General features: G+C 36.2%; 1 protein-coding gene across 5 annotated transcripts in view; it reads right to left on the reverse strand.

Annotated features, from left to right (window-relative positions):
• The window catches only part of ZNF148 (zinc finger protein 148), a 120,685-nt gene that overhangs the window by 24,530 nt on the left and 81,674 nt on the right, over positions 1-14,481 (reverse strand). For all 5 annotated transcript variants that reach the window (XM_019797002.2, XM_034659841.1, XM_034659821.1 and 2 more), the window contains 2 exons: positions 10,587-10,710; positions 9,045-9,128 (listed from right to left, as the gene is read on the reverse strand). In XM_019797002.2, the coding sequence (XP_019652561.1) occupies positions 9,045-9,128; positions 10,587-10,710 (208 nt within the window). The remainder of the gene's footprint in view (positions 1-9,044; positions 9,129-10,586; positions 10,711-14,481) is intronic.

Below are 14,481 nucleotides of genomic sequence, written 5' to 3' on the forward strand. Positions count from 1 at the left end.
TCGAGCCCCACATCAGGCTCCTCTGCTATGAGCCTGCTTCTTCCTCTCCCACTCCCCCTGCTTGTGTTCCCTCTCTCGCTGGCTGTCTCTATCTCTGTCAAGTAAATAAATAAAATCTTTAAAAAACAAAACAAAACAAAACAAAAAAACCCAAATTCTCCTGCTAAATAATAATCTAGAAATCTCAATGACTAAGCAGAACATCAGGCAATGTTTTCAGTAGGTAACCTCTACCCCTCCTTCCCGTACAATCATTCTCTTCCCCACTCCTGCTTAACATCTCATCTCCTTAATAAAAGCCCCTCAAATGTCTCCTGACCAGTCCCTGATTGTTTATGCCCAAGACTTCTGCATATGGAAAACCTTTGTATTTTTCACTGAATCCTAACATTTTAAATTAGTACCCTTCAGTTCCAGGGAGTCCATCCTCCATTTCCTCCCAATTCTGACATTAGAAAAATGAAATGCCTTAACAAACAGATTTTTCTGTAGGGATAAAGTTAGACCTCAAAACTAGAGCTAGCACTGATCAGACGCCATGTCCCTCCCCTCTATACAATGATACAGAACTAAAAAGGGATGTAGACAAGAACATACCTGACTCAATTTTAAGGATGAAGACAGTTCTTCGATTATATAAGCCTAACAGGCCTATATACAGAATACTATGCAGCTTCAAACAACAGCAATATGTATTGCTCTTTTTGTGCTAGTATTCATTTTATTTTTTCCACAACTGTATTTGTCTTTTAAAATTTTTAAATAATTAATCTGGGCACCTGGGTGGCTCAGTCTGTTAACTGTCTGCCTTCGGCTCAGGTCATGATCCCAGAGTCCTGGGATGGAGCCCTGCGTTGGGCTCCATGCTCAGCAGAGAACCTGCTTCTCCCTTCCTTATGCCTCTCCTCCCACCTGCTCGCTCATGCCCTCTCTCTCTCTCTCTCTCTCTCTCTCTCAAATAAATACATAAATAAATAAAATCTTCCTAAAAAAATCTATAATCTCGTCAATTCCCCAAGGTAACTAAGAGTTGACTGAATATATTTTCTAGAATAATTAAAAATGCACACTGAAAGTTCTTGCTCAGCAGTTTTTCTTTATGTGCCCTTAGAAAGTCAAATCAAAATAGATAATGAAATGTAGGTAAAGAAGAATCAGTTAAGCCATGTAAAGAATTTACACACAGATGAAAATATATGGGGGAGGGGGAAATCAATAAACTTCTAGTTAATTTGTCTATCAGCTTCCAAGAGACAACAGAAAGACCTATAAGAAATAAAGAGTAGGAAATACTTTCATCAATAACCAGTAACACAAACAGCATAAAAGCAGCACAGGAGACGAGCTGGAGATAAATAACTACCTACTACTACATTAGGGTGTTAATCCTATGACAGTTGCTTCTTAACAGCATCATGAAGTTCGACTTTCTTCAAAAGATGTACAGAAGAGTAAAGTTACACAATATGTAGAAGGAATTACTATTATTGTGGCTGCTTTCAAAGAATGTCAAAACACTTCCATAAAATCCAAATCAGAGTTGAAAATGATAATACCATTTTAAGAATTTCTGAAAAACAAAAACTCTTCAGAGGTAACATCAAGGATCTTAAAAGTATTCAGAAAAATAAGAATGAATGACCTTGATAAGTAAATTTAGATTGCCTTAAATATTCTAAATCCTATTTCTTCATCCTGTGTCCAGACAGTACATTTCATCAGTCACTCTTCTACCAAAGGCCCAAATAAATATATGAATTCTGAAACTATGTGTCATTAGAAGTCTGTCAAATGAATAACTTATTAACAAATAAAAAAATTTTTGTCACCCAATCCAGGCATCTGAGAACTTTATAATTCGAGATGTGAAAGCATGAATGTTGGTCATCCACTCAACTGGGTTCTGGAATAATAAGTAGTAGTTGTCAAAAGATAGCTTCGAATATTGGGGAATCTTGAAAGTCTCCAGGTGTTTGAATTTGAGGAAGTAATTGGGTATTTTTCCAAAAGAACTTGTAAAAAAAAGCATCAGATCTAGATTCAACTGTTTTAATGCTTCATCTTCTGTAGAGTGTGAAATAATTGGGGGTGCGGGGGGGTTAGGGAAAAACCCATATTAAAGGAAGGCAAACTAACAATTGAAAAAGTAATTTGTCTAGTTCTAGACTAACCACATTTTCTAAAGTAACTGAAAATGATCTGAAAAACAATCAAAACTGAAAAACTACTACCAGAAGTAAATTTAAAAAATTCAGGAAATTCTATGTGTTAACTCGTATGTGGGGAGTCCATTTTCAGTTCTTTTCCTGGAAATCAGTGCATCCTATACTGTTCAAAAATTAAGAGGATCTCAAGTCCTGGGGCGACTGGGTGGCTCAGTCATTAAGCATCTGCCTTAAGCTCAGGGAGTATCCCGGAGTCCTGGGATCAAGCCCCGCATCGGGCTCCCTGCTCCACTGGGAGGCTGCTTCTTCCTCTCCCACTCCCCCTGCCTGTGTTCCCTCTTGCTGGCTGTCTCTCTCTGTCAAATAAATAAATAAAATCTTAAAAAAAAAAAAATGAAGAGGATCTCAAGTCCAAAAAACATAATTTTGTTTTACTGTAATACTCAGTAGTTTCCAAGTTTTACCTACTTCTCACAAACTGGTCAAAACTGAAGCAATATTACATTTCTTGAAGCTTAACCATGTCATTTGTTTAAAAAACTTATTAATACCTGAAAGTAAACTTGATTAATAAACTTGCAATTTTCTGAATTATTCTTTGTATAAATTATAGTTAACAAAAGGGTAACATATTCACCAAATTTCCAGTTTTCTTCACAAACCAATAATATTCTTCCAATACGACATTAAATGCCCTGATATTTTATAATGCTTACTGGATTATAAATAAATGGCACTCCTAAGCTTGGCATCAAAATCTGGCAATTCTAAAATCAAGCTTTCTAGTCTTATCTCCTCATCTCCACTGGACCCTCCTGCCCCCCCCCCCACCTTTTCTACTCATTCACACATCGTCCATCTTGTCTTTGTTTACTCCTTATCAGATGGAATCTGCTCTTACTCCTACAGACTTCATTTCAGGCAGGCATACCCAATCACCTGCAAGCTGTAAGGCCAGGTCCAGGAGTCGTTCTGCTCTTACCTGAACAAAATGAAAACCTCCATGTTTAAAACCAAAAGTTTGGGGGTGCCTAGGTGGCTTAGATGATTAAGTGTCCAATTCTTGACTTCGCCTCAGGTCATGATCTCAGGGTCATGAAATCAAGCCCTGCGTGGGCACCCAGGCTGTGTGTGAAGCCTGCTTAAGATTCTCTCTCTCCCTCTCCCTCTGCCCCTCTCCTCCGCCCTCTTTCTCCCTCCCTTGAAAAAACAAACAAAAGTTTCTGTCCACTCTAAATTTTCTTGGTGCTTGATCTACACTTTCAATAGCATACTGGTTAAGGGCATGATCTTTGAAGACCTGAACTGTGTCTTAACCAGCTGCACACAATGGGGCAAGTACTGAAACATTCTGACTATTTTAGTTTCCTTATCTGTTAAAAAAAAAAAAAAGGAATAATAGTACCCTCTCCTCACAGGACTACTGTTGAGGATAAAGCGAGATAACTTATGTACTGTATTTAATTCAGTGCTTGGCACAAAACAGGTACTCAAATTTATTTGACAGCATTATTAGGCTGATGACACTGAATTCTCAGGAATTTCTAGCTTTTTAACTAACTATAAAGTATCTGCCTCCTTCTGGTTCTTTTAACCTAGCATTTGTGACACACTGCTTGTTATCCTATTATCCAGCACCTGCAACTGTCCTGATATCTGTCAAATTTTTAACTAGCTACTCTATGTTTCTGAATTTATTATCTGCCTATCTGCCAACCTATCCTTGCCCAAACATTCCCAACTTCAGTATACCCCATATTTTTCTCCTGGTCCTGGCTTCATCATGCATCTGCTCTACCACCTATACTTCCCATGATGACACTTAACTGCCATGTAATGCATGGACTATAAAGTCTAAATCTAACTTCGCGGACCATTTAAGTTCTATGTCTTCCATGAAGCCACCAATCTGAATCCTCACTGGTCTATTTCATCTGAACACGTAAAGCACAGGTTGTCTGTACTACCTGTATAGAATGTGTCCAATTGTGAGTCAGGTCACTCACATGTTCATAAATTCAATAATGATACATAAATAAGAATGAAACCACTTCAAGAGATTCCTAATTTGTTAAACTAGAGACTTGTCAAAACAAACGATAAACTTTTTTTTTTAACTACAGACACTAAGAACTAACAAAGAACATTTCATATGGATTTGAAGAGAAGGGGTACTCATGTACACAAAATATATACACTTAATTGAAAACCAGGCAACTTTCCTTATACAGCCTCTGGTTATCCGTGTTTCAGTACTAATGCGTAATGTCAAAATTGAGTTGATTTTCAGAATGACTTTTCCGATTCCCCAAAACAAAAACAGTATGGCAGTTTTCTGTGTGTGTGTGTGTGTGTGTGTGTGTGTGTGCGCGTGCATGTATACGTGAGGGTGTATGACTTCTTCTATATCTTTACTGAGATACTTTGTTACACAGTGTTAAGCTTCTGTATGTATTTTATGTGTAATCAAATCTTTCAGTGTGAATTATCAACAGTTTTGCAGAGGAAAAAAAAATCTGGTTTCTGAATGCTTTGTTAGACCAGAGAATGTCATTCACAGCAATCTGCAGTTCCCTGCTTAATCTTTCTTGGCAAGCTCTGGCCATGCCAGCGCTATCCAGCTTCAGCAATCAGAATGCCAGCAGCTCCTAGCGCAGACCACATCCTCAGCAGCACAAACAATATTCAGTTCCTTCATCTCCACAAATAAGATACACTCTAACTAGGTCTGTAACATTTTCTTTCAATAAGTCCTCTCTACTAAAGCTCATAAACTATAGATTGGGGATTCAAATAATGAGAGGAAAACTGTTATCTTTTATTAATAACTGAACTATAATGAAGGAAATACAGTGTGGAGCTTAGTCAAGGGTGAATCAACATTCTTACTCCACCCCACTAGACCAACCGGTTTAAAAAAAAAAATGCTATTGTTCAGCTTTTTGACATGGTTGTGAATAAAAGTCGTAGTCAAGAGGAAAAGAATGTAACATGTTTTCAGGCGCAAAGAGTGCTAACTTAGGCGACAGGTTTTCCACTGTTTCTCCCTATATTTGCATATATAGAATCGTATGCATTAAGAACTAAAGCCTTTAAAAAAAAGAAGGGAAAAGAAACTAATGAATATGCATAACTCTGAATGATTTGGTTTATTTTCAAAATACTTTTCATTTTGGGGAGGAAGATCATTCTATAAAATCTTCACTATATAAAATGGCTCATAACATTTTTACTAACGAAATAAAAAGTTGTGAAAACTGCCACACTATAAAATACAACCATAATTTGCTAAAACAGTCAGAATATCAAGATAGGTATTCTGTGGCTTACTATTTACAGGAATTTTGATAACTAATATGAAATTAAAATATTTAAAATTGTATTAAGTTCTTTACTCCTCAAACCCACACCTCCTCTCTCATGGCAATAAGACTGGTACTTTCTTAGGGTAAAATGGTGACAAGGTGACCAGAAAAGAACACAACTGGATATATGTCATTCTAACACGTAGCCTATATACACATTTGAAGATGTAAAGGAAAAGGCATCTTAGATAAAATAAAAACACCTGATCACATCATAAATCTGCCACTGACAATGAATGGTTTAACCTTGGTATGTACCTGACCCTAAACAAAATGATCAATTAGACTGTTATCTTCACCTTGGCTTCAACTCTTCACCTTCTCTCCCATATCCCCAAACACACCATAAGTAAAGGATCTATAATACATTCACAAAAAGATATAAATCTCCCATAAATGCCAAAAACAGCAGTCCCAAGAATACTTGCCCTTTTCAATGCCTTAGGCTAAAGGAATAAACCTTTAACCAGACTTTCAGGGATCAGCCTCTGGATGAAAAAGTACTCTCCCTTAAAATGACATTTCATAGGCTAAGCCAAATTTTGGAAACATAATTAAGTGATAATCTGTCCAGGCTGAATTTTAAAATTTTTCTATTTGAAAACCACATCAAGGTAGGTTCTTGGTTTTTAAGTCACAGATTTCTTGATTGGTGGCAAGAGTAGCCAAGCAAGTATTGATTTTTAATCATGTTGCAAATGGAGCAGAGTACAGGCCTGGGGGCTGGGGAGACTGGAGGAGACAGTATAATGAGATGTAAAAGAATGAGGGAGGCTATAAGAACTAGCAGTTCTTCTCAGGACAGGACCTTTGAGGATCAGTTGATAAGTGACTCATTACCTTCTTGACAATTTAAAAATGGATAAACATATGCAAAATCTCTTTTACAGCCCTAACTATTGTGATGCATTCTTCTAAACTAAAAACCTCCAGAGAGAAAGCCTTGACAGGGGCAAACTTTAGAGCACTACCCCCCCTCTCCAAAAATGAAAGCCATTTAAAACATGAAAGAACAGTAAGGGACAGAGTAATAAATACTGGAGAACATATATGTGGTTCTAAATATATACCCCCAGATAGGTACAGCTTATAGGTATCTTGGTTACAAGACAAAAATACCTTACTGTCTTCAGAAAGAGTCCATAAAAGGAACCAAGAAAATGAAGAAGTAAAATCAATTCCCTTTATATCAGTTCCACCTGGGGCGTTGAGGTGGCGTGAGCAGTGAAGCAAAACTGAGTCTCTATTCAAAAGAAACTCTTCTCTGTTAAGGAACCACAGGGACTGATTTGCCCTGGTTCCTCTCAATTTCTTTTCTTCTAACTGTATTCTCTATACCATGAGAACCCCAGCCTTTGCTTCCACCCCTTTTTCATATTACTAAACCTGGTTATGGCTTAGTGGCATATCAAGAAAAAATCAAATGGCCAAAAGATAATGTTATGCTTCTAGTCCCACTCTGCAGTTAATGATTTCACATGTATATCTGGACTCACAGACATAGGCTGGAATCTTAGCTCCGTCATATATATACCAGATTATATATAAATTTAGAAAAGTTTCCCAACTTTTTGTGTGCTTATTATTTCTTCATTTAAAAAATGAGGATAGTAATAGCTCCTCTCTTTCAAGATTAATGTGAGAACTAAATGAGATATTTAACAAAATGTTTAGTACAGTATCTGGTCTTAGTAAATTCTAAATATTAACTACCAATTATAACCTGTTTAAATCCAAGATACCCCCCTGGCCTAAACTAAGACTCCACACAGCTGTTTTTCCAGTAAGACTACAGAATTGTGACCAGTACATTAAAAAAGAATTTACTAGAACAGAACAGAAAATAGCAGACTGCAATTAAGGGAAAGTACTGTTTCAAAAATCTTTTTTGTTAGATATACACACACACACTCTCTCTCTCTCACATGCCCTGCTTTCTCTCAAGCCTCCTGCAGTTTTCCTGTGTTACCTTCCCTATGTAACCTTCAACAGCTGAAACGGCTGGCTTTTGCTCAAGGGCACGAGAGCCTGTTGTATAAAACTCTAAAACATTTATCACACTGTGCTTGTTTATATGTATCTCTCTCCCATTTGAATATAAAATTCCATGGAAACTACCTTTTTTAAATCTCTGTATTTCTGATACCTGAAAAATACCGAAGGCTCAGTAAAAACTTTTTTTAATGAATGAGTAAATCATCAAAATCTAATAGGTATTAAATCTAATGCCTATTAATCTAACAGGTATTAAAAACATACAAAAATTTTAACCACTTTATCATTATCTGATCAAGTTTATTACTGTATAGGAATATAAATTTAGCTGTTAAGTCTCATGAGATCAGTAAGTTGTTCTTTCTCCCAAAGTGCCTATTACAATCCCTTCCATCTGGAAGTGATGAATAAATGTTTACTTAAGAAACTGAAATGGCTGTTGTCCATAATGATCTTTGAAAAGTAGAACTTTAAAGCACACAGATGTGCTGCACGGTTGAAGCTGTATTTAAGGAAACCAGCCACATGCATGCTTCTTTTAGGGTAAAGAAAGAAGATGATTAGGCAGAAAAAGCTACTTCCTTTAAAAACTGTCCAGGATCCCCTTTCACAGGTACTGCAGGTACTATGAGAACACATCTAAATAACATTGGGCAGGTTCCTGCTTAAGTACTTAATATAGAAAAATATGAAGAATTTTAATATTTTCAATATCACTAGCATTCTCAATTCTACTTAAATGTAAGAATCAAAGTGATGCAAATACACCAACTCTGCTTTTATTCTATCACAAAAAGGCAAAACACTAGAAATAAATTCTAAAGAAACACTTTTCACCATGTTTACAGACATCAAAGTCAAAAGCTGACAGTCTACTAAATCAAGGTTACATATAACATTTGGTTTTACATTTGTCAAAAAATAAAAAAATAAAAAAATAAAATAAAATAAAAGCAAATAAATGTTTGCTCTAAAAAGAGACTTAACTTTTTAAGGTATGGGTTCCTTTACAGGGATCTTCTGAAATACTTGTTTCTAAATCATTAACAACTTAACTGAAAAACTGAAGTCTCCAATTTATCAGGATTACAACTCTCTTAATATAGTAAGCTTATATACATGAAACAGTAAGGGAAAAAAGCACAGTATCTGTATGTCAGGGCTCAGGCACTTCGCTTCTTCCCCAGACTAATGAATAAGAATGATAATTTTACCTAATCCTAAACTTGTTAAGCATCTTAGGAAACAGCTATTTCACAAAAATCTCCTTTTGTCATTTCGAATACATTTTAAGGTTACTATGAAACTCTATTTTGAATTAATTTATTGGGCTTGGACATTAAAGCCAAGTCTTAACAGTTAAGACTGATTTATTCAAAGAAAAAATATGAGCTATGATACATACTCTTAAGAAACAAAACCGGTAACGGTGGAAACAAATTGCTGCTACTTGTTAAAAATTCTTCTCTGTATTTGGAATGGTAATTTTAATGACCCTAGGAAGGGTGGCAACACTCACCAGTATGAATCTTCTCATGTCTCTGTAGCAGGTACTTCTGTATGAAACGCATGTCACATTGACTACATTGAAATGGTTTTTCGCCTTAAAATAATTTCACATCCACAAATTAGTTACTGGATAAAACACAATTTATAGTTACTATTTCTGAGGAAAGATAAATCTTAAGAAGCCCAAATTCTGGAAAATTCCAAATTATCCACACAATATTTTTATACTGTTCATTAATTTAAAAGAATTTTATTTCCTTAATTTTTCTCCACGATTATAAAATTCACATTCTCACAATCACACAAAGATGAGATCAAATCCACTCTACAACCGAAAGAAAGAAAGAAAGAAAAAAGAAAGAAAGAAAGAAAGAAAGAAAGAAAGAAAGAAAGAAAGAAAGAGAAAGAAAGAAAAAAAGAAGAAAGGAAAGGAAAGGAAAGGAAAGGAAAGGAAAGGAAAGGAAAGGAAAGGAAAGGAAAGGAAAGGAAAGGAAAGAAAAGGAAAAGATTTAAAACAATTTAAAAATCAGGAGGCTACAAAGGACTCTGGGTTATCTAGTGTATCTTGAATAGCTCCCCTCTCTTTTTATCTGAAAGAAGATCCACCTACCTTGCTCTCCATGGCTAACATATCCCTTTATGCCCTTTTAATTATTTTCTCCAGAACCTTCAGAAATTTTGAACACCTTTTCCTTTTTTTTTTAATCATTCCTTCTCTGCTGGAACCTTTCCTAAGTATTCTTGAGGTCTGCTCTATGCAAACAAACTTTCCAGAAATACTGAAACATTCCCACCTTATTACTTTCTCTCCTTCCTTTTCAACCATACCTTCTTAAGAGTAGTTTACCTTATGTCTCAAATTCTCCACCAACTTGTGCTTTAACCCTTATACTGTCCTTTCTTAAAAGCTGCTTCTGATCTCTTTGCTATTTATTCCAGTGGTTTCTTCTTGGTTCTCTATTCCTCTCTATCCTCTCTGAAGGTTGTGCCATTGCTGAACACATCCTCCCTGGAATGGTCTCCTTTTTTTAGCTTCTGGGATACTCTATTTCCTACTTCATTAAATCTATCTTACTACTCTATCTTGCCCACCCCACACCCTTTCATTTAACCTACGTCTAGTCTGTTTCCCCAAGGATCTCTGATTAGTATTTAGGTTTGCTCTCTATAATGTCATGTTCTTAATTATCATTTTTTAATATTTGAAACTCTTATTTCATAAATTCGTTTTTCAAACTCCATCTGGATGTCTTGCAGAGAAAAATAAATGTTGATAGGCTTTTAATAATACATTAACTGTTTCTCTAGCTGAAAAGAACACATTAAGCCAGGTAAGCGTCCAATTAAGACTAATTAATTTTATACATCCCTGCTCATTGTTTTCTCATTTCAAGTTTTTCCTGGTTTCCTTCTGACATTCTGGCCTGTGGAAATCTCTGATTTAAAATGCCAGGTTAGCTACAGTCTTAGAAATGAATGACACTTACGCAAAGTGAAAATAGCAACAACAATAATCTTAATGGCCATAAGACCATTTTAATTCAAGAAATACCTGTATGAATGAAGACATGTCTCTGTAAGTGATAGTTCGTTCTAAAGGCAGCATTGCAGTGCTCACAAACGTGAGATTTAGGGGTTTTCAAACCAAGTGATCCATCCTCATTTATTGTAAGGATCTAGTAAAAAAAAAAAAGGTAAAAACAAAAGAAGTTTTAAAAACATAATACTAACTTATAAAAAAGGTAATGCCTTTTAACGCAAACAATGGTCACCAGAAATTATGAAATTTTTTTTCCTAATTTTGAAAAGGCTGTTAGAATAAGGTTATCATTAATTGTAGGAAAACTACAATGTGACTTGAAATGAAATCACTAATAAAACCTTGGAACCTGCTTAAGTAAGATCTCAGCACTCACTCTGTCCCCTCTTCTCCAAAGGTGATGTCTAACAGGGTCCCTAAGAACTCTCTGCTGGGGTGACTATAACTTTATTTTCAATCTCAAATTCTCACATATGCAGGATGAAAGTTTTACGTTTTAGGTAGACATGGCATAAATATCAATCAGTATAGGACTGGTTAAATCACAGAAAATGAATGCAACTTAATGTTATGTGGTGGTAAAAAGATGAGAAAGCTCTCTATAGACCTATATGGAAAAAGCTCCAGGATTTATTAAGTAAAAAATGCAAAGTTTAGAATCCAGTACATAATTTTGCAAATTTTTGTATATAAGAAAGTACATACAAGGATACATATTTATTTATGCATAAAAATTATTTAAGGATACACAGGAAACACATATAGCCTTTGTTGTGATGGCTAGGGAACTGGGCAGAGGGGAGATAAAGTGGGAGGGGATTCTACATTGTTTATACTTAAATACTTTTCTGAATCACATAAATGCTTACCTATTACATTTTCTTTTTCCTTCTTTCTTCCTTTTTTTTTGAAGAAGAGAAAAAGAACAATCTACGCTTTTAAGCCATCTAGCATAGAGTTTGGAGTCTGGTTCACTCTAGGATCTCTAAGGTTACTTATTTTAAAATGGACTACTAAACTATGGTTGAGCATATCCCTAAAAACATTTGTTGGATACATAAATTAGAGTGGGTATGGGGAAGGAACTCAGGTGACAAAGAAATCGTATCTTCCTGGGCCTCCTGAGGCTGAGATTATTATGGGCCTGGTCTGGACAGTGCCAGAGAGCAGGTCATCTTTGGGCTTCATGTATTCCAATTTATCAACCATTTGTTCCACATGCAACATTAAACTGTCTCTCTCATCAGACATATGGCAGAGTAAAAATAATAAATGATCTTTTTTTTTCATTATTGAGGAGATTAGAAATGACATGGCAGAATATGACGTGAAGGTAAGAAGCAAAGAAAACCAGCAGGAGATCAGATCACTAGGAGCACATGGCAAGTAAGAGGGAAACAATACTGGAGGTGAGGGCATACAGTGTAGGAGCTATGAAATTGTGTCCCACACAGGGCAGAAAAATCTAGGAAACATCTTAGGAAATACAAAGGCCTGTGGAAACTGATTAGGGCCTGTAAACACACAGCAACAACCCCCTTCTCAAACCTAGAAAACAGGAGAGGTTAAGGAGGAAAAGGCTTTAATTTTTAAAACATTCTTTTACTTTAAATTCTGGAAGACAACTCAGCCTGCACTGTATGTAAATCAATGGTAATTATTATGCAAATTATACAGGATATTTGGGTTCTGGGCAAACTGCCAATGTGGTCAACAATGCTTCAAAGTCTCTACACCAGAGTCATAAAGAGAAACATTTGGCACAAGAATGGAAGTGGGTGTCACAGCTTCCTGATGAGAGTCAGTGAGAACAGGAAGTTTCATCTCTGGCCAGTCGCTTTAAATTTTTTGACCCCTCCAAGTCACAAAATAATATGCAAGTTAACACTATGCAAAACAAAACAAAACAAAATCCAAAGCCTTTTCAAAGAAGATTCAAAATATTTCTAACAAAACAAGTAACAAAAAGATGTTAAACATTCTATATGAAACAACTAAAAACAAGATAGCACCAGGTATTTTTTTCACATATGTTGATAACAAAGATCCAAGCGCCAAAATACATGGCAGTTCAATAGCTTTCTGTGGCATAGCAACTGCAAGGGAAGTCTCTGCAAGGAACAAATCTGGCCCAAGTTACTTAATGCGAAACGGATGTTATCCCTGACTGTACAAAGCCCTTTTATGAAGAGTTAAGGAGGAGTTCTAGGTCATTGTTTTCTGGCACTGAAGGTAATGCTGCCTTTCACACTGTGGATTCAAGCCTTAACTCAAGGTGGATTTTATGGATGAAACAGCTAACACTGGGTTGTGAATAAGACGACTAAAATATCTAGCACATTTATAAGTTCAAAGACAGAAAAATCAAATTCTTGGACATTTCTTTCTTTCTCTTTTCTGGGCCAGAATAACAAACATATTTGTATAAAGGACAAGGAGTAAAATTCATCTTGCCTCAGAAGAGCACCAGTGGCTCTTCCAATTTGTAATCTGTTTTAAATATAAGCACTGTTTTATTCACCACTATAACCCCAGTGCCCAAATGGTGACTGGAACATAGTGAGACTCTATAAATGGCTAATGACATGGCTGACTGCTACCCATACCAAACATCCTCATGGCTCACCACTTTATTCTTTTTAAAAATTTTTGCCAAAAGTGATACCTTTCAATTTTTTGAAGTTAAGTAGTGCCGCAGAGACGTGGCTATGCAAAGAACAAAGGCCCTTAGTGGAAAAGAAATGTCACATGAATATAGGCAAAATTTTCTTCCTTGGTATAGATACGGCTTTTGTTCCTGTTTGCACCCTTTCAAGATCTTTTGGTAGAATGTGATCTACCAGTTAAATGTGTCTGCCTTAGAGATTAGCAGTCTCACTTGCGACAGTAACTATTACCATAAAATATTTTTGCTTTTCTTTTCCCCCTCAATTTATGAACACTATTACAACTGAAGATTTTGAATTTCAAGGGTTAAATCCCAAAACGCCTGCTATAGTATCGCCACATGATTTATCTTGCTTCCTGTCACTCCTACTCTTGGAGAAATATGGTATATTATAAAGACCAAGCAATCCGGCTTTATCAAGAGTGGAGAAATTGGGGCGCCTGGGTGGCACAGCGGTTAAGCGTCTGCCTTCGGCTCAGGGCGTGATCCCGGCGTAATGGGATCGAGCCCCACATCAGGCTCTTCTGCTATGAGCCTGCTTCTTCCTCTCCCACTACCCCTGCTTGTGTTCCCTCTCTCACTGGCTGTCTCTATCTCTGTCGAATAAATAAATAAAATCTTTAAAAAAAAAAAAAGAGTGGAGAAATTGTTAATAGTCTAAACGATACTTAACATACTTGATTTCCTTAACTGTTTATAAATTTAGAACAGAATTTTTCAGTAAAAAATTTCAAAATCAGGGGCGCCTGGGTGGCTCAGTCGTTAAGCGTCTGCCTTCGGCTCAGGGCGTGATCCCAGCGTTGTGGGATCGAGCCCCACATCAGGCTCCTCTGCTGGGAGCCTGCTTCTTCCTCTCCCACTCCCCCTGCTTGTGTTCCCTCTCTCACTGGCTGTCTCTCTCTCTGTCAAATAAATAAATAAAATCTTTAAAAAAAAAATTTCAAAATCAAATGGAACTCCTCAATTAATCTGCTTTCCTAATCTCATGGTCCATTAGATATATTTTTTGTTCTGAGCCAAATCTATTCCTAGCTAAGTGCTACATATAATGGTTATTTTAAATAATACATCAATTTTCATCAGGCAAAGCACTAACAAAGCTCTATTAAATTTAGAGTTTTCACTCCTCAAACGTCACTGCCACTGAACAACCTAACACCAGTGAGGAAAAGTTATGCTGTCTTAAAAGGCAGAAATTATTTTCTCCATTCTCTGTTATGTACTATTAAAATTATTAAA

This window comes from Ailuropoda melanoleuca, chromosome 1 (assembly GCF_002007445.2).
Source record: "Ailuropoda melanoleuca isolate Jingjing chromosome 1, ASM200744v2, whole genome shotgun sequence".
Classification (NCBI taxonomy): domain Eukaryota; kingdom Metazoa; phylum Chordata; class Mammalia; order Carnivora; family Ursidae; genus Ailuropoda; species Ailuropoda melanoleuca.